Below are 23,877 nucleotides of genomic sequence, written 5' to 3'. Positions count from 1 at the left end.
GAAAATTGGTCAAATTGAACAGCATTCTCATAAATGCTAAAGGTTGCATTTTTGAAGGCTTGTATCTTATTAACTATTTAATGAAAACATAAAAGTTATATGTTGTTGCAATCTATGGAGTAGGGTAATTAATCTGATGTCAGTAAAATTTTCAAAGTTATTATAGTTAACTTTTAACCGAGTTCCAAAAACTGAAAATATTTCAATTTTCTCATAATCAAGCATTTTATTTTTTAATCTCAATCTTTAAGGAATGCATTAGCTTTGATGAAATTAATGCCCAAAAATGTGCTAAAGTATCATAAAAGAAATACCTTACTTTTGAAGTTGTATTTTAACTCCTTTGTCTTCAAAATCAGTTTTAAACTTAGTGCCATTTTGTAAAATGATGATTTTCCCCTTCACATACACACAAAAATTGAAATGAGGGAAAATTCAGACAGCTTCAAAATTTTACAAGAATATAGAGCTGTGTTTCTACTATTTGCTTGAAGAAACTCGAAATTGGTTTTTGATTTCCAAACGTAAAATAAAATTCAGAAAAATAGCATTTTCTTTGTGTTTTATGGGTCAATCCATACAGGTTCGATGGATTTGTGCGCTCAACCATTTTTAATTTTTTTGAAATTCATATCCCTAAAAGCTGTATAAGAAAAATGTTTAAAACCACTTTTATTTTTCCTCTCAACTGGACCTTTGATTTTTTAGAGGTCATCAAAAGTGATTTGTCGTAGTCAAAAATGGTACTTTTAGATCTTTGCATTTTGGCCAAAATCTATTTGAATTACATTTATGACAATTACTTTAACGCTTTGATGTTAAAGTGCATAAATTGATAGTCTTACATGCTGAGTTACGTAGCTGTAAGTTAATAATTAAAATAACGGCAACAAGTTAAAGTTCAGGGTCTAATGTAAAAATTTTACTCATTTCAAAGGGAGATAACTCGCGTAGGGGACGGAAACACAAAATGAAATACGGCAAAAACTAATCAATGGAACCATGCTAAAAAGAATATGTAACTGCTGCTGTGTGTTTGTGCACCTTTTATAGATTACAGCCCATCAAAAATCGGAAAAATGACAAAAATGACATTTTCAGATCCCTGTAAACCAAAAGGGGATGGAATTCAAAATAAAATTTCATGGCCAATTGAATATTCCATTCAAGTACTATGCATGTTATACATATTGTTTTTTGTATTTGGTTTGTAAAAAAGATACAGGTCTTTGAAATTGAGCAATTTTGCTATTCAATTCACACACTAAAACAGAAATAAAAAGTGTGAAAACTTCATTGCACCTTCTTAAATTACGTATATTGTGCCCTATATAATACATTATACTGAAAAAGCATATTGTAATTTTCAAAATAATTATTTTAATTTTATAACTTAGAACTATTTGAACATGAATGAATAGTTTATACTGTATGGAACCTGTATGGATTGACTCTTATGTGAAATTACGAGAATTCAAAACACTAGATAAACGACTCAATGATGCAAAAGCAAGTATATCTAACATTTATTTCAATTTTTAAAAAATGTACATTTTAGCAAATACTTCATAAACATGCTTTTGATAAAATGAAACACGAAAGAAATGGTTAGTTTTGCTAAACTTACAATTAAAAGAACTAACTAATGAAATTTTGCCTAAGTTCAAATTACTCTAGTAACAAAAATACGCTGATACCAATGATTAAAACTTAATAGCATCTAAAAGACACTTCAATATATTACATTAAAAAACTTGAGTAAATTTAGAGCATTCCCTCATCTTCAAAAAAACATCTGAAATAGAGGAAAAAATGAAATTTTCGATTTTTTAAAGTACGATTTCGTCATCAAGAAATTCATAAACAATAACTAAATTAGAGCAGATAGTTAGTTATAGATAGTTTTTCAATCTGAATCATTTTTACTCTTATATTTTCAATTATAAGAGCTAGAAGAGTGATTTGAAATCTGAAGTAAATTGGCAAAATTTCAATATTTGTTAATATCTCAGATTCAAAAAAAGATCTGAATAAATTTTACTTTGCTTTTTCCCAATACAGATTTGTTTATAGAATGCGGAAATATTTATTTTTTAAGTGTACGTTTATAACTTATGGAGTTATTGAGTCACAAACTGGCAGCAATGAACTCCGAAAATTTAGGCTTAGCGTAAGCATCAACTTCTAATGTCAATAACAAAGCAACGAACAGTTTTTAAACTTCCATACTTTGCATCTCCTCATAGATATGCATGGTTTACCTAAATAAAAATTTTCATTGAAATCTGTGACATGTCAGCCACAGCTGATTTGCTCATTTCACATGGAATGACCCTACTACTTCTGTTATTGTTAAAAAACATCACATCAAAATATTTTATTCATTATATGATACATTTCAAGTACTGTTGTATGTTATGATCCATTTCTATTTAGGACACCTTAAAAATTACAATAAATATTTCAGCCTCTCATTTTATTTCCCTCTTTTTACTATTAATTTAAGAAGTAAATTATTAAACCTTCAAAATATACTTAGAATTCAAAAAATCTCAGTTCAAGATTAACATTCATAAAATATACTACACAGAAATAACATCAATCATAATCAAATAAACATTTAGCTTTTTCTCACACATAGAAACTTCCTTTTATCTCTTGACCCACTTACTCAATAATATTTCTATATGAGATGAAGCCATTCAGAATGAATGGCTCAAATGTGAATTTGCACAACCTAGCAATGAACTGGATCTGAATAATAAACAGAATGATATTGAAATGGTATTGGTAGTTGTTGAGAAATAAGGGTATGAAGTTACATTTGGGAAATATTTACAGGTCACCTTATACCAACCAGGGTCAAGACAAGATCTATCGGGTGATTAGGGACATGGCTAGAAAGTGTTCAGTCATAGAGATGGGGGATTTCAACTTTCCAGGAATTGATTTGGATACTTTTTTGCTCTAGTAATGCCAAAGAAAAGGATTTTTCTTAAAGTGTTTGGCAATTGCTTTTTAGACCAAGTTGTTACCAAGAGTACCCCTTCTAGCCTCGGTAAGTGCTGCTATCATGTGGACAAGAGAGGGAAAACCTACCACCTTGATGGAGAAGCAGTGGCCATTTAATTAGAACGCAATAGACTCGTTTCTTTCGTTCCTGTATAGAAAATTCAGTTTGAATGGGTTTTGCTTAAAATTTTTGAGCAAAACTAAACCGATTATACTACCTTTCTGATTCAAGGAACCCCATAAAATTTGAATAAGCTCCGACTGTTGATCCCTCTATTCGGCTTTTGAATTTATGATTTGTCTTATCTGTGTACGGTTATAAAACTATTTCAACGGTGTGGTTATTCAGTAGTACTTAATAACATTCTAAACTACTGGGCTTATACATTTTTCTTTTTAGTTTTTTTGGTTTTTATGCAGTCAGGTTTTTTGTTTTTATTTAATAATTTTTTATTTTACACTTTTTAGTTAATTTTCATTGACTTAGTTATTATGATTATAAGACAGGACATTTGGCAACCTTGTCATTTTATTGAGAGAGTTTGTTTGTATCGTGAGGTTTATTAAGTAACTTGAGGTGGTCTAAACTACTGATAATTAGTCCCTCTAGGGACCTAACTCGGCTTAAAGCAACATGTGCTTGACCTTGAGCAAAAATGCAAGAACTTAAGTCAACCACAGCATAGCTATATAAACAGCCTGTATAACTAATGATGACGCCTTATCGGAAACGTGTCAGTCAAATCTTTCTCGCAAAACTAAAAAAGTCTCTCAAGAAAGTACACGTCGCGAAATTCAGTTCCTTGAATCAAGACAAAAACAAATGCATCATATGTTAGGGATGAAAATCGAATTAGTAGACTTTCTTTTTTTGGTGCTTATTCAAGGGTTTATTTTGATGAGAACTAGAATCTGAGTGTCTTGCCTTCGTTACGGATAATATGTTTTTTATTACAGTATAGATTACATATAAAGAACACATGAAAGAATTTACATCAGAAAGAGGGGAAGGTACATCCAGGCGAAAGGTGTCTTGACCCACTGCCTCAAGTGAGAGAAGCAATCGCTTAGACCACTCGGCCACTGAGACCCCAACTAGTAGACTTAGTAAACAAAAAATTCATGCAGTGAAAACTACCTGCATTTGTTGCAAGCAGGTAGCATGCGACACAGTGTGTGACACCCAGCGTGCGCCTATCCCAAACTGACAAAATGGCAACTGGTTTTTGAAATGGTACTTTTGATTACTGTCATGTATTAGTGACACTTCCAAGGTTAAGACAAATGGATTGACGCAAGAATTACCGAAATTGGCCAAGGCGTTTAGCCTGTAGAACGCCACATAGAAACGGACATACATACATAGACTGATAAACACATTACCCTCCTTTGCGTTGTGCACGCGCAGTCAGGTAATTAAAGGTAAAGACAATTAAATTTACTGACAACATCACCAATATGTGTCATTTTATACTTATTCTAGTATGTTACCACAATAGTTAACATATGTCACTAAATAAACCTTGAATTTTGTGGAAACTTTTAAAATTTTTATTTTCTCATAGCAATAACATGTCTACCCGCAGTTTTACCCTACTAGTGGGGCAAAACCGGGTAAAATGACTTTTTTTACAAAAAATTAACAAAAATTAAAAAATAAAACACTTATGGTTTTGAAACTGCGGTTGCGTTAATAGATAAGTAGTGCATACTTTAGCAAAATTTTGTTCCTTTACGCTAAAAAGTGTGATTTCTCGAAGCCTGCAAACATTAGGGTTCAAGTTTTTCCTCATTTTTCCTTACTAGGCATGATGCAGTTTTAGATCTAATTTTTTGCAATGCCTTAATGAAGTTCTATTCAGGGGTTGAAGATAGGAGATCGTACTAGAGATGTGTTGGTCACAATTTTATTACGTTCTTTACTAACTTTGAAGTTTACAAAGACAAAACTTTTAGATTTGTACCCAATATCAAGAACGCTGATTTTGTAGCACTTAGGCAAAGTTTAAAGGAGATTCTTTTTTCCTTCGAGCTTGGAAAATGATGATGTTGATCTTTTGTGGGCAGGGTTCAAGGGAAAATTAGAAAAAAATTAGGAACTATGTTCCTTTAAAAAAAAAAGGAGTTTGTGCAAACATGGGATTGATGTGATTTTCTAGGGAGGTAAAAGATCCTCTTAAGCTTAATTACATGCAGGTTACTTTTTGTCAGTTTAAAGCAACTAATATTCATGCTGATAGGATCTTGTATTTTAAGATTAGGCATGATTTTAAGTAAGGATTAAGAAAAGAGAGATAAAACAATGGTAAACAGATGACATTAGCAGGTTTCATAAGTAGTTTTTTGCCTGTGCTAATTCTGGGAAAGCTTGTGTCAGTCAAGAATGCCCACTGATAGATCAGAATGGGACCATGATCTAAAAGGATATGGATATTGTTGATTATCTTACTAACTTTTTGTCAAGTGTTTTTACCAGAAACTGTATTTCATCAGTTGATATGAATCCGACGCAAGCAAATATGCAATATTGATGATTTTATGTTTTTGAGGGAGGATGTATAAAACTATCTTAAGACTCCAGTAGCTGATAATATTTTCCCTAAAATCTTAGTTGAGTGTTCAGACGAATTTGTAGATGTCATCTTACAATTCATATAACTTGGGGATAGCACCAGAAGAGTGGAAGCTAGCAAACATCACACCACTCTTTAACAAGGGATCAAAAGGAAAGGCAGGCAAGTATACACCTGTAAGTCCAACAAAAGCAAATTGAAATTTTTGAAACTCTGTTGAAACAAAAGATAAGGATCTTTCTGGAGAATAATGGTCTACTGTTGGATTTGCAGTTTTGTTTTTAGGAAAGGGAGATCCTGTGTAACTACAGTCGGACCTCCATATATCGAAGTAGCAAATTGCCGGGAAAAAATTCGATATATAGAAATTTCGATATATAGAAACGATCTTATTTTATCATAAAAACCTCCTAAAACATTAAAATTAAAGCTAATTCTCGTGCATGAAACCCAATTTCTAACTTATACGAGCATCGGATTACCCGAAAATTAATAACTGAAAAATTAACAGAAATTACATTTTTGTGACTTCATACATCTTCATTCTTCGGCAGTTCAACTTGATTCGCAACATGAGGGGATTTTCGTTTTGACAATGTAATCGAGAGAAAAGTAAAAAACCAATCTACTTAACTTGAATGATTTTTACTGAAGCTAAAAAGACTAGGAATGATAATCAACAGACAAAAGGGATAGCTTGAAACTGATTTTACAGTGTTACTGGTTACAACTAAGATTTGAAATGAACTTGACGGAATTTAAGAACTCCAGAACGGAACAACGACCTTTCTTCACACCCCTCAACCCCAGATTCCTTATGAGTTTCATAGCAACCTTAGTGAGCATAATTTTCTCCCTAACCTTCATTTTTCATGAGACAAACAGTCTAAAGTGGAAAAAAAATCTACGAATGTCTCAAGAAAAATTTCGATATATAGAGATTTTTTCGATATATAGAAACAAATTTTCTATGTAATGAACATGGAAATGTGCTGGAATTTCGATATATAGAAAATTTCGATATATGGAAGTTCGATATATGGAGGTCCGACTGTAATTTATTACACTTCTCGGACAAAGTTACCATGGCTTTAGATAGCAAAAAGTCAGCAAACGTTGTTTATATTGGTTTTTGAAAAGCTTTCGATAAGGTACTGCATGTTGCATTTCTCATCAAACTAGCTGATATAGGAATAGGAGGGAATATTTTACTTTGGGTCAGAAATTGGCTAATTAGAAGGAAACAAAGAGTAATTGTGAGGGGAAATCATTCTTAATGAAGTGATGTTTTAAGTGGGGTTCTTCAGGGATAAGTTTTAGGGCCTCTTCTGTTTATTATTTTTGTGAATGGCATTTATAAAAATTTCTCTGAAAACATGAATTGTTTTGCTGATGACATCAAAGTTATAGGAATCGTAGAAAATGAAGAACAAGCAAAACAGCTTCAAGAGGATTTAGATAATATCATAAGTGCGCCGCAGTGGCTAACATAGCAGCTCCCGCAAACCCTGCAGATACGGGGGGGGGGGGGTTGGACCACGAGGTATGAGGGCGCTCGCTCTGGAAAAATAACACAATGTTAAAATTATTTTTTTTTTAAATCTTATATAAGGTAAAGCTCAAAACTCGTGGTCGCCAGTCGCCAAATGCGACCAATTTTCAAATTTTGGCGACCATTATTTTCACTTCAGTCGCCAATATGGCTACCATTCGCCAATGCAACCTTCCCTGACCTATAGTCTTGACATATGACCTTTCCCCAAATTCTTTTGTCCACTAAAAGTTCGGCTATCGGATCGCCGGGGATGAAGGAGGGAAGGGGGGGGGGAGTATTGTCCAATTGTGGCTAATTGTGCTATGTGTTCTTGTTCTGAATAGAAAACAAAAATCGCAAACACGACGGCAAATTCGTTACAAAACTTCTATTTCGAAAACTCGGCTTTCTTTACACGCGATCGTAAAAATCGATCGACAAATTCCATACACCAATTTAGTAAATTATGCTTTTTTGATCTTAAATTCATTTTTCAACTTTATTTCTCCTTAACAAATGGCTATTTCTTCGTTTTGCGGTATTTTTAAACTACGCGTTTTCAAAATGGCGTCGCGTTGCTATTGTTCATTTTTACCAGTTAAGACGAAAATATTCTTTTCAAAATAAAAAGAATTGAAAAGAATTAATCTTGTACATTTGGTTTACATATGAATAAAAAAAATGGCGCCTTTGAGTCAAAATGCACCGAGACAAGGTAAAAACGATATCGCTAAAAAAAAAAAAGCAAGATTTTTGATTTTTTGTTTTAATCATATTGTTTGTTTTTCTTTTTTTTTTTTTCTTTTTAAAATATAAAACCTACTGGAGGAGAGGACATATCCGTTTATTTATTTTATTTCTCCTTAAAAAAGGTGTTATTTTTAAGTTTCGCGGAAATTTTCAAAATGGGGCCGCGTTGTAGAGTGTCCATTTTCACCAGTTAGAAGAGGAAAATGTGTGTTCCAAAATAAATAAAGAGAAGTACAATCGTATTTATAAAACACATAAATAATAAAAAAAAAAATGGCACCTTTGCGTCTAGAGAAGGTGGAAAGAATACGGCTGAAACCATTTTTTTCTTCTGCTGGATCTTTTACTTCATTTTTTGTTTTTTTTTTCGTTTTGTTTTATATTGTTTACTTTTCTTTTATTTATTCATTTTTGACACTCAGGCTTCGATTTTTATAAAATTCTGCATGCATTTCTAAAAACAAAAAAATATTTTTGTAGAATCGCAAATGGTTTAGGTTTTACATTCTGTTCAAGTTTTTGGTATTTTGTTGTTTTCTTTATCAAGGAACTAACTCGTGTTTTGGTTGAAAGCTATGATGTTTCTAGAAGTTTTGAAAGCTGAAAAAAATTAATAATAATAATGATAATCTTTTTTTTTTATTTATTTTTTTATCGGGATGTGTTTTGCTTAAAGATAAATTAATGCAGATTATAATTTGCAAAAGATGTGTTAAACAATATCTGGGCAGGGGTGCCCGTTCCCCCCAAGTTCAATTCCCCCCCTCCAAAATTTTTCCTCAACCCTCTTTTCCTTTTTTGTTTTTAGCAAGTTTTTTATTTTTTTTAAATATTTTTTATTTACTTATTTATTTTTAATTACTATTTTATAAGAAACGTTCTTTGCTACGCCAATGACGTATACACAAATACTAAATAAATAAACGGAATAAAATTAATTAAAAAATTTAAATTAAAATAAAATTCGGCTATCATTTTTTGAGATTTGGCTACCATTTTGTGAGGATCTGGTAGCCATTGGCTACCAATTCAAAATTTGAGTTTTGAGGTATAATATAAGGGCGCACTTTTAAATCTTACAGGAAGACGCACCAAAGTCTATGTACGCTACTGGTGGACGGATAAATGGGATATAGCAGTTAATGTTGAAAACATCAAGTGCTACACTTAGGTCATGGAAATAAGTGCACAATTTATTATTTATAGGTTTCCATCAATCAATAGTAAGGCAGAAAATGTTCTTGATATGGGTATCTTGATAAATCAGGATTTCAAGTTTAGTCCACATTGCAGCATTGCAAGTAACAAAGTCAACAGAATGCTTGGGATTATCAATAGATCTATTTCAAACAAATCTAAAAAGGTTTTCTGTCTTTATATAGGAGCTTGATAAGACCTCATTTGGAGTATGTTGTTCAGTTTTGGTCTCGTTATCTGAGGAAAGATACTTCTTTATTGGAAAAGGTTCAAAGAAGGGCTACTAGACTTTGGCTGATGATGTTGAAGTTATGGGGGTTGTTCACAGAGAAGAACCACTGAAAACGTTTTAAGAGGATTCAGATCAAATTTCAAAATGAGCAGCAAAGTGGGGTATGTATTTCAATGTTGGAAAGAGTCAAGTGCTTCATTTAGGTCATGGAAATAATTATGTAAACTACACTGAAACCTGTGTATAACGATTCTGTCTATAATAATAAACCTGTCTATAACGATATTTTCCTTGGTTCCAGCAAAATTTCAGTATGAATAATCAAACTGTCTATAATGATAACCTGTCTATAACGTTATTTTTTTTGGTCCCAACAGTATTGTTGTAGACAGGTCTTACTGTATTTTATAAAGGGATCTATCTTCAGCAAAGAAGAAAGTTGTTGATCTGGGTGTCTTCATCAAACAGGACTTTAATTTTAGTTAGCAGTGCAATGTAGCAAGTAATAGAGAAACAGAATGTTGGGTTTCAAAAATAAGTCTGTTTTGCAAAATTCTAAAGAAGTTCTACCTTTATACAGAAGTTTAGTAAGACTTCATTTGGATTATGAAGTTCAGTTTTGGTCTCCTTATCTACGGGGTCGGAGTGGTGATTTCAAAAATTTTAGGACACAATTTTGATAAAATTTTAAGACAACAAATATCAAGTTTTTTTTTAATTTAAATGTAATTTATAAGCTTGATTTTCCTAGTGGATGATAAAACGTTTCAAATTCAATCTTTTATTCTTTAACACAGTGACACATTATGATGCAGAAATATATACCAGTAGGATAAATGTATGTCCTATTGCTTCTTTACTTGCCTTGTTGTTGTTTCATCAAGGTGAATTACAAAGTGATAAAGAAATATCCTTAATAAGGAGAGATTTAAAGTAGGGTGCAAGTTCAAAATTTATTATGCACTTAACTTTTATCAGATAATTTGATACATTTTGCCATCTTGGAATTATCAAAAATATCCCTGTAAATTATAGAAAAATCATTTAAATATGCAAATGAATAATTGTTTTTACGGCAACTAAAACTAAGAAACCCTCCATTATGAAAATTTTATCTTGGACTGAATTTGACACAAAAGCTTTGGATTGCTTCATTACAACCAATTTGTTTTCAGTACAAGCCGAAGAACATAGAATTTAAAATACAGCTTGATTTTTCACTGCCAAATGTCTTATGTCTCGCATGCCTATATACATCAGCATGAGATAGTAACTGAAAATCCTTGATTATCAATATTGAAAAGATAATGTACAAACAGAACAAAATGTTTTAAATTCATCCTTTTCTTCATGGCACCATGTGCTGATCTTGCATCCATTTTTGTCCGTTTTTTCCAACCACAAGGATGTGAATTTCGTTTTTCGTGGCATTTTAATAAAACAAATTCTTATTTACATTTTAAAAGCAAAAAGTTAGTGACTAAATTTAAAAATTATAAGTGCAAGAAATAGTCCAGCTTCACTGAACAGAAATACAAAGCAAACTGACTCTTTGAACTGGAAGAACAAGGTGATGCTCAGACCACAATACCAGATAAGCACTATAAAAATAAAATTACTTCCACCTGGGGACAACTCAGTTAAATTTTGCTCTACAGTCAACCCTCGTTTATCGCGGTTAATTCGTTCTAGACTTTACCGCGATAACTGAATTTCCACGAAGTAGAATTCTGTATTTATAAACCGTATATTTTCCCCAATTGGAGTGCATAAAACTTATTTAAGACAATTTAAATAGGTTTTAAACATAGGTAGAGCCCCCTAGACATGAACATTTACATTGCATTACTTAAAAAATTGCACAAAATATGAGAAAATGAGATATGTTAGACGTAATAGGTATCACATTGTTAATTATTGGGAAGTAAACTACACACACATGCAGTTCGTACACACTACTACTAATCTATGAAAATAGCTCAACTTGTTCGATGATGAGTTAATTGTCAGTTAGTGACCGTATGTGCCCTCGTTCTTCCTCTACATTTATCCTCATTTAAGGTATTACATATACAACTGAAAAATCTAGTACATTGTTGAACACCATCTACAATTACAGATGTAATAATACAGTGATTTATACTTTTCAGTTACTGTTTAGTGATTAAAACGAGATAGCGATTCCCAACTTTTTCTTCAACGATTTTATACCTCCACTCCCTCAACTAGTACAGCTACAGCCCTCAGAAAAGCTTACCTTACTTAAAAGACAAACTTTGTTGTTCTTATGTAGGAAACAGTTTACACGAGCGCATAAAAAAAAGCTAATTACTATATTTGAAGAAAAAAAAAACAGAAAAAACCGTGATGTAGTGAAGCCGCAAAAGTCGAAGCGCAAAGTAGCGAGGGACGCCTGTAAATATATTTTTTGAACCAAGTGTTTATATTTGGGTTCTAATTCAACACATTGTATGTATTTTATTTCAATAAGCTATGATACCTTTCACCCCCTGCCCTCGATCACAGAACTTCAATTTGAGAGAAGGATGGATACCCCCCCCCCTGATGATATAATTTTCATCTCTTTTCAAAGGGGAAAAATAAAAAATATCATATTCTATTCCTTCCCCTAAAACTCTTTCTGAAATATTTGATGCACAGCTGTTTCTATTAATTTTCATCACTTTTTTTTTTTAAATCTTTTTGCAGAAGAGGAATGACTGCAAGAGTTACAAATTATAGATAAAACAAACAGCTTTATATTGAGCATATGTTTTGGTTAACTGCACCCGCACCCCCCCCCCCCCCTCCTTCACCAGAAAAAAGCAACAGCAGCATAGGTTTTTCTTTCTTTCTTTCTTGAGAAAATTTCAAGGATCTACCAAGTTGATTTTATACAAAAATATAGGCATATCATCATGAAAAAGTTTCATTTTCAGGTTGAATTTTATTTTTCTGAGGAAGCAGGGAATAAAATAATGAAAATTTTAGGAATTTTAGGACAAAATTTGAAGCTTTAGGATTTTTAGGACAACTCCTACCACTGCTTTATCATAATAGAGATATCAATATACTGGAAAGGGTTTAAAGGAGGGCTACAAGATTAGAAAATGGGCTTTCAAAATGAGATTATGATTCCAGACTTGTAAAACTTAATATGGATAGTCTTCAGCAAAGGAGAGTAAGAGGGGATATATGATAGTTATTTAAGTTTATTAAAAGGGAGGATGTTTATCGGCTAAATTTCTGCACAGATGGCAAACCATGTAGGGGGGGGGGCATTGCTATGGGAGAGAAAAAAAGTTTTCTGAATTTAAAATTGAACCCTCTAAAATCCTACATGCCATATAAAGATGACATCAGATATAAATTTTTTTGAACATGACAAAAATTGTCCAAACTCTAGTCGTTTTTTAAACTTTTAACTCTAATTTTTCGTTTTTGCATTGCTTCGAAAGCATAACAAACAACAATGAGGAAATTAAAAAGTTAGATTCATTGTTCTTGATGGTACATTCTAAGCCACATTGCCTCTGTCTGTAGTTGCTACATTATTAATTAAGATATGATTAATTAGTGCAAAAATAATGTTTTTGTAGAAGAAACATGTACTGAAACATCTATTGCGGGGTGAATAATGATGATTTGTTTGTGTTTGTTTTTGTGTATGTCTTCCTGTACAGGCCATATCTAATACAAGTTTGAGTCTTTGCTAACTGTTTTTATATATTTCACTCTGTATGTATCAGTGCCTTCATCTAATCTGCATATAACTTTGCCAAAACTCCTCTCTCCATCTCAAACTGCAGCAACTATTTTAATATCAGGCACATCTTGCAGCAGTAGGTTATCAAATGACTCTGTATTGATTGCAGATATATTACATAATACAGCTCTAATATCATCAACAGTTGCAGTTACATCTTTAACTTGATAACCAATTAGGACCTTTAAAAATTACTCATAATTGAATCTTGACTTAATCCTCTTTGCTTGATTTTTCACTATTTTTACCAGTAATTTCAGAACTTGACCTTATTCACCAATTCACCATCATGTGTCATTTGCTTCATAATTTCTTCAATTTCTTCATAAGTAGTTGGAATAACACCCCATATTTAATTCTTTATTTATTTTTGTGCTAAGCATTTTTTTTTTTTTTTTTTTTTCATTGTCTGCGTTGTGTACACTGTTTGAAAGAATCTGTTTTTTAGATTAGTTCAAAATTATTTTAAGTTCCTCTGTTTTTCTTTTCATTTTTTTCAACTTCTATTTTTCCATTGATCAATCAAGAAACAAAGGTATATGAGTATGCAATCATAAGTTTTTCTGAAACCCCAACAAACCCACATATTCCAGAATCACTGATAATCTGTTTTTTTTTTTTTTTTTTTTTTTTTCCAGGTTCTTAATGTAATTAGCATTTACTTTGGATAACTTTCTTGTTTTTTGATCAATATAAAATTTTTCATCAAATACCTTTCATATCTATAGTGAGGGAGTGTAACTATATCAAAAAGTATTTTGCCAAGAACCCGCCATTTGTTTTTATTCTTCTTGTCAATCATTTGTTCACATGTTTATACAATTTGTCGCATTTCTTTTTAATTGTAATGTATGAAGATAGGAAGCGATCACTGTCATTCCAAACATCAATTACTTCTATTGATTAGTTGCATTTTATATTATCAGTTTTTCACTTTTAGTTCTTGATATATCTCACTGCAAAACTTCTGCATTAGTTGGTAACTGCGATTTATTAAATGCGTCATTTTCAGTCTGCATTATGTGAGACTTCAATCCAGGGATGATAGTGGACTCAAGTAAAATTTTCTGAAGACAGTGTGAAATGTTTGGAAACTATGAGGAAATTTGACTTCCCTACCCCTTTCCCTTCCCCGGAAAACTCTTTTAATATGCATACAAAAATCATTGATAAAAACCTTTTTTTTTTTTTAAAACAATTTTTCAGTCTTAAAATGTGTTGTCAGTAGCCTAAAATTTTCGGATCATAAATACCCCTGCTTCAATCATATAATATTAGGCTTATTTATTGGAAATTCTATCTACAAAATAGAGAAAACTATAAAAATTGGCATTCTACTCTTTGTTGATAAAAATATTCCAAATAATTCAGATGGGGTGAAATGGACAGAAAATACCTTGCATGTATCACTGATACCTTAGGAGCTGTTAACATACTTTTTCTAACACATCATATCCTCTATAAAATTAAACAAAAATCTTATTTTCCATTTTTATTAAATAAACTTAATGATTTTGTACCCCAATGTAATTTATTAACTATTAATTTAACTAATATCTACTGTAATTTGTATTGAAAGTATGTTTACACCTATTAAAGAGCTTAAATTTATCAAAATAAATGCTTTGAATAAAAACAATCTATCTACTTTACTCAATCTTAATTCTTTTTAATTAATTTTTTACTATTAAAACTACCACTTGGTAAATCTTGATCAGGAACGCCTTCATTACATTTGAGTTAAAAAGACTAGTTATGTTTAATGCTACTAGAGCTGATGTTTTTTTAAACTGATTTGAGCAAACTGACAGCACTTCAGAACAGAACAGAAGGATTAAAGCAGGAAGTATTATGCTTCCACCCATGACTGAAGCAGCTAAAGTAAATTTTGTATGGCCCAAAATAAGTCCATCAGTAAAAGATATTTTTTGATGAGAAAATATTTTTAAAATAAAAAATAATGAATATTGATTTCATTCACCCGTCATCCAATGCAATGGCATACCGTACAAAACAAGTAAAAGGCTGAGTTAACTCAATTTTAATGATGCAGAAAAAATAATGCTATTTTTGTGATCAGTAAAACATTTCTAATGAGATAGAGGGGTTCAATTTGAAATTTGAAAAACTTCAACAATGCTCCCCCCCCCCCCCCCCCCCTAAAACCAGGAGTCGTTGTTTTAAATCGTACGCTAATCTTGAAATCAGGAAAAATTACTATTTCAACAGGATTGAAGGCATTTGGAATAGTTAACTAGAAGCAGCTGTAACTCGCAATGGGGTGAATAGTTTTAAGAGGGCTTTTGATCTTCATTGGGGATTGATAAACTAACTAGAAACAGCTTAGTTGAGCCAAGAGCCAGTTGCTGGTCGTCACTTTTGTACTTGCATACTAAAAACAATACTAACAACAAAAAGTGAAAGATTTTTTTTTTTCATTTAAAATAATAGAAAACTGTTATTGAATGAGAAAATAAATTACCCCAGAAATTTCTGATTCTGAATCCTCCTCTTGTGTTGGAGGGTGAACATCTTGACTACCATCTTCTTCCAACTCAGTGGTGTCTTGAGTTTCTTGTAGCAAGAGATGCCTAGGCTGTGACTGTAGCTCTTCTGTGCTACAAGATGTGCATTCCCAACCAATAGAGTCAGCAGATGTACTGCATACACCCATTTCATCAGCAGATTTTGATGGGAAATTCAGCCCATAAACCTTAGGACTGAGTTTACTACTAATTTCCAAATCTTCAGCAGTTAAACCCTTTTGATTATCAATATCTAATGCTCCATTCATTAAATGTCCACCATTGCACTGCCCAAGCTGACACAAGGTTTGACCTTTTACACAACCTCCAGCAATGTCATGCTTTAATTGCATTAAATTGTGCAAAGCATTTAAAGTGTTGGGTGAATTAGATTGTTCTAGATCATCAAAACTGTAATTACAGCATGTTGTTTCAAATCCAACAGGATCAGGCATAGCTCGCACAGTCAAACGGTCAAACTGAGAAGAGACACTTTTGCCTGAAGTATTTTTTAGATCATTAGGTTGAGTATTATTAACTGATTTCGACATCAACAAAGGACTGTCTTGAGAAAGGGAAAATGACCTTAGTGGTGCTTCAAGCAACCCAAAGCCGGGAGTAGCAAAAGCTTGCCTGTCTAAACTATTTGTACTGTACTGGTGATAATTATCCACATCAACAACAAAAACTCGATCACTTGCATTTCCTGAAATGAGAACAGTACATTTTAAAAAATATTAATTAAAAATTTTGATATTTAAAACTGAATCTGCAAAAAAAAAAAAAAAAAAAACTGGATGTAAGAGATTAAATTTTTGAAAGGGAGAAAAGTTGAAGTCTTATTTCAGAGTGTTCCAGCCTTTCATAAACTCCCATATTCTAAGATTTTGATTTTTGTTTTTATGAAAAAACTTTTTTCTAATGACAAAAAAGAGGAAATTGCATTCAGAAACATAATGGGGTCATTGTTATAAGGAATGTCTTTCGGAGTTGGTAGTGACCTTAATCTCTGTAATGTTACTTCATGCTTGTGACAGAAGTACTTGAAATTGAACTGTTCCTTCATTAAATAACTTATGAAAAAAATTATTATAGAAAGTGAAGAGGCTTATATTCAGCTAATATTTATTTGATTCTCTCCAAAAACAGTCAGAGTGGAAGACCCACAAAAGATTGGAAATATTTTTATGAATGAAAGGATAGATACTTTTTTGGACGTCAGTCAAATTACTAATGATTTTTTTTTTATATCTGTAATTCAAAAGTAGAAAAAAGAAGATTTTGATGAAAAAAAAATGCAGAAAAATTCAATAAATAATAGCAGTAGCATTTTTATCCCTAATAACTATTGAACATTTTAGGATAAATAACCACTGTTTTAATTTTCCTGTTCAATAAAGTTCTAAAACTAATATTTAACACCTGCAATAAAATCTTGCAGAACTTTATATTGCTCTTCAGAACTTATATCATGAATGAAGTAACTTTTGTTAAAATTAACTTTAAATTAATTTTTAGGTTTTTTGAAAAATAAGGGAAGGAATTGTATCAAAATCTTTAAAATATGCTTTTAAATGAAACTTCTCTGATATAAAATTCAACAAAATTAGTGATCCTTTTAAAATTTAAACATTTTGAAGACTAGCAAATGATCTAGAAATAAAATAAATTTATTTAATAAACATATGTATACCTTCATCTCGAAATCCTATGCCACTGTCACTGTTGCTACTGTTGCTACTTGTATTACTTGGTTGAGGAGACATGTTAATGTGAAATTCTAATCCATGCACTATTTCATGGTTGAAACCCAGCTTATTTCTATAGAGACCAACTACAGCTTGTAATATACTGTCTGCAGATTCGGGAAACTCTTTACATTTATTGGTGACAGGATCTGATGTACAAGTTATATGAAAAGCTTTTGCTCTTTTCATATGCTGGTGATGGGGTGTTAATTTTGGATCAACCATAAATACATGACAGGAACTGCTAACAAATCCAGGATCTTCTTGACTTCCTTCACTTAATTCATCACTGCTAATACCATGATTTGTTACAAGACCAAAAAATTTCTTATCGTCACTATATACACCACTGAAAGTTATTTTATCAGCAGAAAATTCAGCTAATGTTACACCTTGGGGGTTAATCAGAATAATACTTTCAGGAAATACTGACAGTAGCACTAGAGTGTGCACTTTCTTTTCAATTCGCAATCTACGAATACAGTTACGTATTGTCTGAAGACGAGAGTTAGGAAGCTGAGGTTCCTTAGGCATTTCAATAGTTCCCAAATAGCCAACAACTGCTTTTAAAACTGCTTGTTCTTGATTTTTTTGCTCATTACTGTGTGAAGCAAAAATAGCAGGATATAAAATATTATTCAAATCTTGTTCAGTAAAAATAGAATGGAAAACTTCGCCAGCTGAACTTGACGATGTATTCAAATGCTCAGGATGACTTCGGCTTTTTGATACTTTGGCATCTTTTTTCTTTAGAGCAGTTTGTTTTGTTTTAGCAGAAGTTGAGACTGATGAAACACAGGTATTTTGAGATAGCGATATATTTTGCAAGGAATGTCTATTATTTGCATCTTGAAGCCTTTGCTGTAAAATTAAATCAAGTAAAACTTTATTTGATCTGCTAGGACCAGCTAAACTGACAGTTGGACCTTTTGGCTCTCTCTGCTTTTGAGGTGCTTCAACAATTTTATTTCCATGAATATGATCTACAAATAAGGCACCAGTCTGTAAATCTTGCACAACTTTTTCAGCACGTGAAACACTACTCTGTTGCCTATTACGAACTTTATTTGGATATTTTGGACGAAGTTTGACTACGGATATGAATTCCTCTTCTGAAGAATCTGAGTAATAATTTTCTGCAATCTGTAGCTTTAGAATGCCACTTGAATTACCGATAAGCCGAACAACATCATCATGAGGTGCTTTCGATACACTTTGACCATTCACAGCTATCAAAAAATCTCCAGGCCTTAATCCAGCTTTTTCAGCAGGACTTCCAGTTATAATGCAACTTAAAATACAAGGAGCCTGTCCTGATATAGTAAAACCAAATCCATTTTTACCCCTCGATATTTCAACAGTTCTGACACCATAACTAGGCCGCTTCTTCCTTCTTCTATGCTGATGCATGCTGAGAGTATGTTCCAATTTCGCAATTCTCAAATCCTATATTAAAAGAGATATAAATATTATAAGATTAATGGACACAATCATGATTAGATTTTAACAAAGCCATACTTAACATTTATTGCATGATTTTATGACAAGTTTTTAAAATTGTACTGATAAATGCACTTCAATTTAATGCTTGTGTAATTATGAAAAAGTAAATATTTTCATTCATCGCACTTGGTGACCTAGTGCATGCATATTTCCATGCACAGGGTGGCGACAGGAACTGTGAAAAAAAGTTCCCTGATTTTCCTGATTAAGTTCACCAAATTTCCCTGATTTACGTTACCAATGATAATAGTTTTCTTCCTTTGCTCTACTTGAAATCCATTGTATAAAATGCCATATTTTAAACGTTTTAAGTTGTGTAAAGTTGTTGAACAAAAGATATATTTTAAAAATATGCTACTTTTTCTATAAAATGGTTTTAAAAAAAACATATCAAGTCAATTTTTTGGGGGGGGGGGAACCTGCAAAACAGTATATTAAATTTTTCTACAATGGAAAGATAATAGAAAATTAAGAAAAAAAAATACTTTACTTCCAGAAACCACTTAGCATAAGAATTTTAAGAAACTATTAAAATTACTCATAAAAACATATGTGTATTTATGATAGAACTAAAAAGTAATTGAAATTATTTTGAAACAGTATTCAAACAGTATAATATTTGTTGCAAGAATAACAAGTAATAGTGAAAGAATAGAAGTAATGTAGTTATTATTATATAACTAATTGACATATTTATGCAAAACAGATGAAACCATTTCACATCCATTCATAGGGAGCTTTTCTCTAATCAAGAATATAGGTTTTAATGAATGAATACAGCATTTTAACAATAAAAAAAATAAAGATTTTTACTTAAGTACACAAGTTAACTCTATTTCGAATGATTTCAGTATGTAACGAAAAAAAATCTTGGATTGCTTTTGTAACAAAAAACTTTGAAATGCAAGAAAAAAAAGAAAGAGAACAAAAAGCAATTAGTTAATTCCAAAATATATAAAAGAAGAATACAACTTGGTTATAAAATTAAAGAATTACTTAAGTCTGAAGAAAAGAAAACATTTATAATCTGAGGTAACAACAAATAGTATAACGGCAAAAAAACATAAGTTTTTTTTAATTGAAAGTTCAATTTTAGCAATTAAATTAAAAATGCGAAGAAGTAATAACTTTTACGCTTTTATAATATTAATTCAAAAACCAAAGATTTCTTCTTGAAATCGTGATTACAGTACGCTAATTACTTCGAGACAATGGAACAAAGGCAAAGGAGCTAAGACGTTAATAAAGGCTTACTCTTTGCTTGTATGGTTGTTTATTTTATGTAGCAGCTAGCCGCCTGCGGCGACCAGCTGGTCCGCCTTTTTACGCCAAGGTTGCTGCCTTCGGCAGCTGCTTAAAGAGATTTCGTGGCGATATCAATCAATCTATATCTATACTATTATTAATTTGAATAGAATAATTTCTAGACCTTACCGTTTTCCCGGTAAGCGCGCCACACACATACACACACACACACACACACAAACATCTTATTTCATCATAGCCGCCTGCGGCGATCAGCTGGTTCGCTTTCTTACGCCATTCGCCATTCTATGCAGGCAGCCACCTACGGCGGCTGTTTGCCTAACATGTCATTTACCTTTTTACTTCAAGTTTGCCGCCTTTGGCAGCTGTTTAAATAAATTTGGCAGCAGTATTAATCAATCCATCTCTATCTTTTTTTGTGCCATTCACATTTTTACGCAAAGATTGCCGCCTTCGGCGGCTATCTACCTTTACAATCTATCTCTAAATTTTCTTATCCATCTCTATTTATTTTAACCTTCCCGCCCATTTCCTAATAAAAACAAAGATCACTCAAAAAAAACGCTTTTTTTATTAAGTAGGGGGAAAAAAAATGATCTCCAAAATTCCCCGTAGTGTGCAAAAAGTAGCGTTTGACAAAGAAAACAAATCTCGCTGTTTTTATTGATATAAATGCGCACAAACCTAATATAGATACAGCAAAACGTCCAGCTTGGGCGGGGGGGGGGATGGAAAAAGAAATAAATACAATCCCTAAATAAAACAAAAAAAATGGAAAGAAAAAAAGCAAGCGCTGCCGAAAAACACGTGGTCATCACTTCATATAGGTAAAAAAAAAGATTAACATTTGTTTGCGATTAAGATTCCATCCTAAATGTCGAATCGAAATCCAAATAGTGACGTCAGAGACATAAAAGGTTGAAGAACGCTTTTTTTCGACCGATGCGTGGAAAGACATGATGTGTTCAGCATTAAAAAAATTGTAAAAAAAAAACTTTTGCGTATTTTTAAGAACTTTTTTCTTTTGAAGAGGGAGAAATGTTTTTACTATTACCAACTTAAATTTTATAAACGAGGCTTTGATACTTCTCGCAGGATGATATTAGAAAAAAATAAAACCCAGGAAAAAATGCAAATTAAAGGTTTTTTCAAAAATTCATAAAAAATACAAAAACTGCTCTATTTTCAAAATTTTTTCATTCATCATATTTAAAATTAAATTTCCTACACTATAGTACAAAAAATATTTGTGTGGTGCGATTGGTTCAGGGTCTGTGAGGTAAAACGTACTAAAAAGTGCAAAAAAACACATAAAACATTAAATAACTTTTTTTCTAATTAAAATTTCAAAAATCGAAGCCCGAGGTGCACATCTTCGGCAAAAACTGCAACTGTATACCAAATTTCATCTTTCTAGGCCTTACCGTTTTCCCGGGAAGCGCGCCACACACACACACACACACACAAAACATCTTATTTTATTATATGTATAGATGAAAGTGTAATAGGAAATTTCAAGCTAGGTAAAATAAACAATCTAACAGACACAAAAGCAATTTCATCCTGTGGTTCATAAGTAAGATTCAATACTTTGACGTTGAGGAAAAAAGATTCACAAATATGCGGCAGTGTATAATCGCACCTCATTAATTTTACTTTTTTTTGAACCGATAACTGGCGGAAAATGCAAAGGGAATTAGAGTACTTAATTTTGTAAAGCAAAAAAAAAAATTTTTTTTCTTCATAAACTCAATTTTCCCTGATTTTTTGTTATTTTTTCAAAATTCCCTGACTTTTCCCTGATTAATAAAGTTCCCTGACTTTTCCCTGATTTCCCTGATCTGTCGCCACCCTGATGCAGATGGCATTGTAAAATAATGTATTTCAGAAGTGTGGCACTGTGAAAGGTGCTGCTAGTATTTGATCTAGAGCAGTGGTTTTTAATCTTCTCTAATAATAAGTTAATTAATTTAGATGAATAAACATCAGAATAGCAATTGCAAAATTAGATTGATGCAAGCTGAAAGGGGGTAAAACATTTCCTTACAGAAAAGGGGCGGGGGGCAGGTAAAAAGGTTTGAAAACCACTCATCTAGATCAAAAGCACTGCTAACCCATTGCCTTGGCTGTATACATAAAAGTAGTCTCAATGTAGGTAGGAAAAAGTCAGGCAACCTTCCTTCAGCATGCACCATAACCATTTACCATATACAGCAAGCAGGGAGAGAGAAAAAATAGGGAATCTAAAGCCAGATATGTTGATTAGGTGCATCCAGGGAGGAATGATGTCATTATAGAATGAAGTGGAACTTTGTATGGCTATTATAGCATGGTCATTGATTGTGGACAGATGGAATACACTTGTGAGAATCAATACAGAGAGTATTGATTGCAAATTTGTTGCTTTGACAGAAAGCAATAAAAAGTTTGTCCAGAACTACACAAGCCAACATTTCTGAATGTCAGCACTAACTTTCGAACTGCAGCTGTAACTTTCTCTCTCTCTCTTTCTTGATTGACTTAAGATCAAAATTAATTGAAAAATATCTTTTAAACAATAAAAAAAAAAAATCAAAATGTATGACTTGAGTAAAAAGAAAACAAATAAGTTAATGTATAAACAATATCAAATGCATGTGTTCAAACTGCCAGTCATCATGTTTCAGTTTATACCAACTTTTTTTTTTAACAGGAATATAATTTGTATTCAAGTTTTTTTTTATTTTTTGCAATACATTAAATGGGGAAAAATAGAAGACAGACACTGTATGTAAATATATTGTGATAAAAAAATTCCAAAAAGTACAAAAGTTTTAAAATAAGTAAAAGTAAGAAAGAAGTCTATACAAAGAGGACTAATTTCAATCAGAAAACAGTATGAAACTCCGCACTGGGCTTTGAATCATTTCATGTGGCATTTTGCTCTTTATAATTTCAAAGAAAGAACATTATGAAGAAGAATCGAAAAAAGTTAACAAATTAAAGTTAACGTGAAAAGTAAACGCAAAAAAGAAGGCACGTAATTTGAAGACATCAGCAACAAAACCTCATTAAATCCAACGTAGTGATGTGATCATTGCTCACCTTTTGGCTGTATGTATTTTCAATGCAACATAAATATCATTAAAAGTGTGACTGAGTGACACGTGAAAAAGCAGTAATTGTGCATGTGAAAAAATGGGTTGTGGCAAATACAGTCCTGCCTATGTGAGCATCTGACGTAGAAAAAAGAAACATTAAAGAGATATTTATCGGCCCAGATTTTAACTGGCGCCATTCTGATTAACAGCAGGATACTCCAACCAACCAAGCAGTTGTGCCTTCATTTTTGAATGCTATTCATTAAAACAATCAGAGCTAGATAATGTAGACGCACGCACACCATGCGCGGATACATCCGCTGACGTGCGGATACATTCGTCGAGGAGTTGAACGTCACCCACTAATCGTAAAAGTTCTTAAATAAAAGATAAGGATTAGATCAACTGAAGAGCAATTTGTTGATATTGATATTATTTATTTAGATTGTAAAAATTATTACAAGATGGTATCCATAGCCATGATAGTACCATGTGAGCATCCATAGGCTCACATAATTGGCATGAAAATTAGTTCCTTATAACCTCAAAGCATATACCGGCAAGTACTTTTTTCCAAGGAAAAAAATGTTTTTTTTTTTTTTGGAAGCCGGACAATTCCCCCCCCCCCCCCATTTTGTAACGTGATAGACATTGAGTAGCTTGCAGATACTTTTGAGTTGCGTGCGCAGAT

General features: G+C 32.2%; 1 protein-coding gene across 1 annotated transcript in view; it reads right to left on the bottom strand.

Moving 5' to 3' along the window:
* LOC129218132 (regulator of G-protein signaling loco-like) overlaps positions 1-23,877 on the bottom strand; it is a 140,321-nt gene that overhangs the window by 76,087 nt on the left and 40,357 nt on the right. Inside the window, exons 3-4 of the mRNA XM_054852343.1 lie at positions 17,283-18,783; positions 15,547-16,295 (exon numbers count right to left, since the gene is read on the bottom strand). Of these exons, the coding sequence (XP_054708318.1) occupies positions 15,547-16,295; positions 17,283-18,747 (2,214 nt within the window). The 5' untranslated portion in view covers positions 18,748-18,783. The remainder of the gene's footprint in view (positions 1-15,546; positions 16,296-17,282; positions 18,784-23,877) is intronic.

This window comes from Uloborus diversus, chromosome 3 (genome assembly GCF_026930045.1).
Source record: "Uloborus diversus isolate 005 chromosome 3, Udiv.v.3.1, whole genome shotgun sequence".
NCBI lineage: Eukaryota > Metazoa > Arthropoda > Arachnida > Araneae > Uloboridae > Uloborus > Uloborus diversus.
Note: the sequence above shows the minus strand (reverse complement) of the source record. Positions and strands in the feature narration are given on the sequence as shown.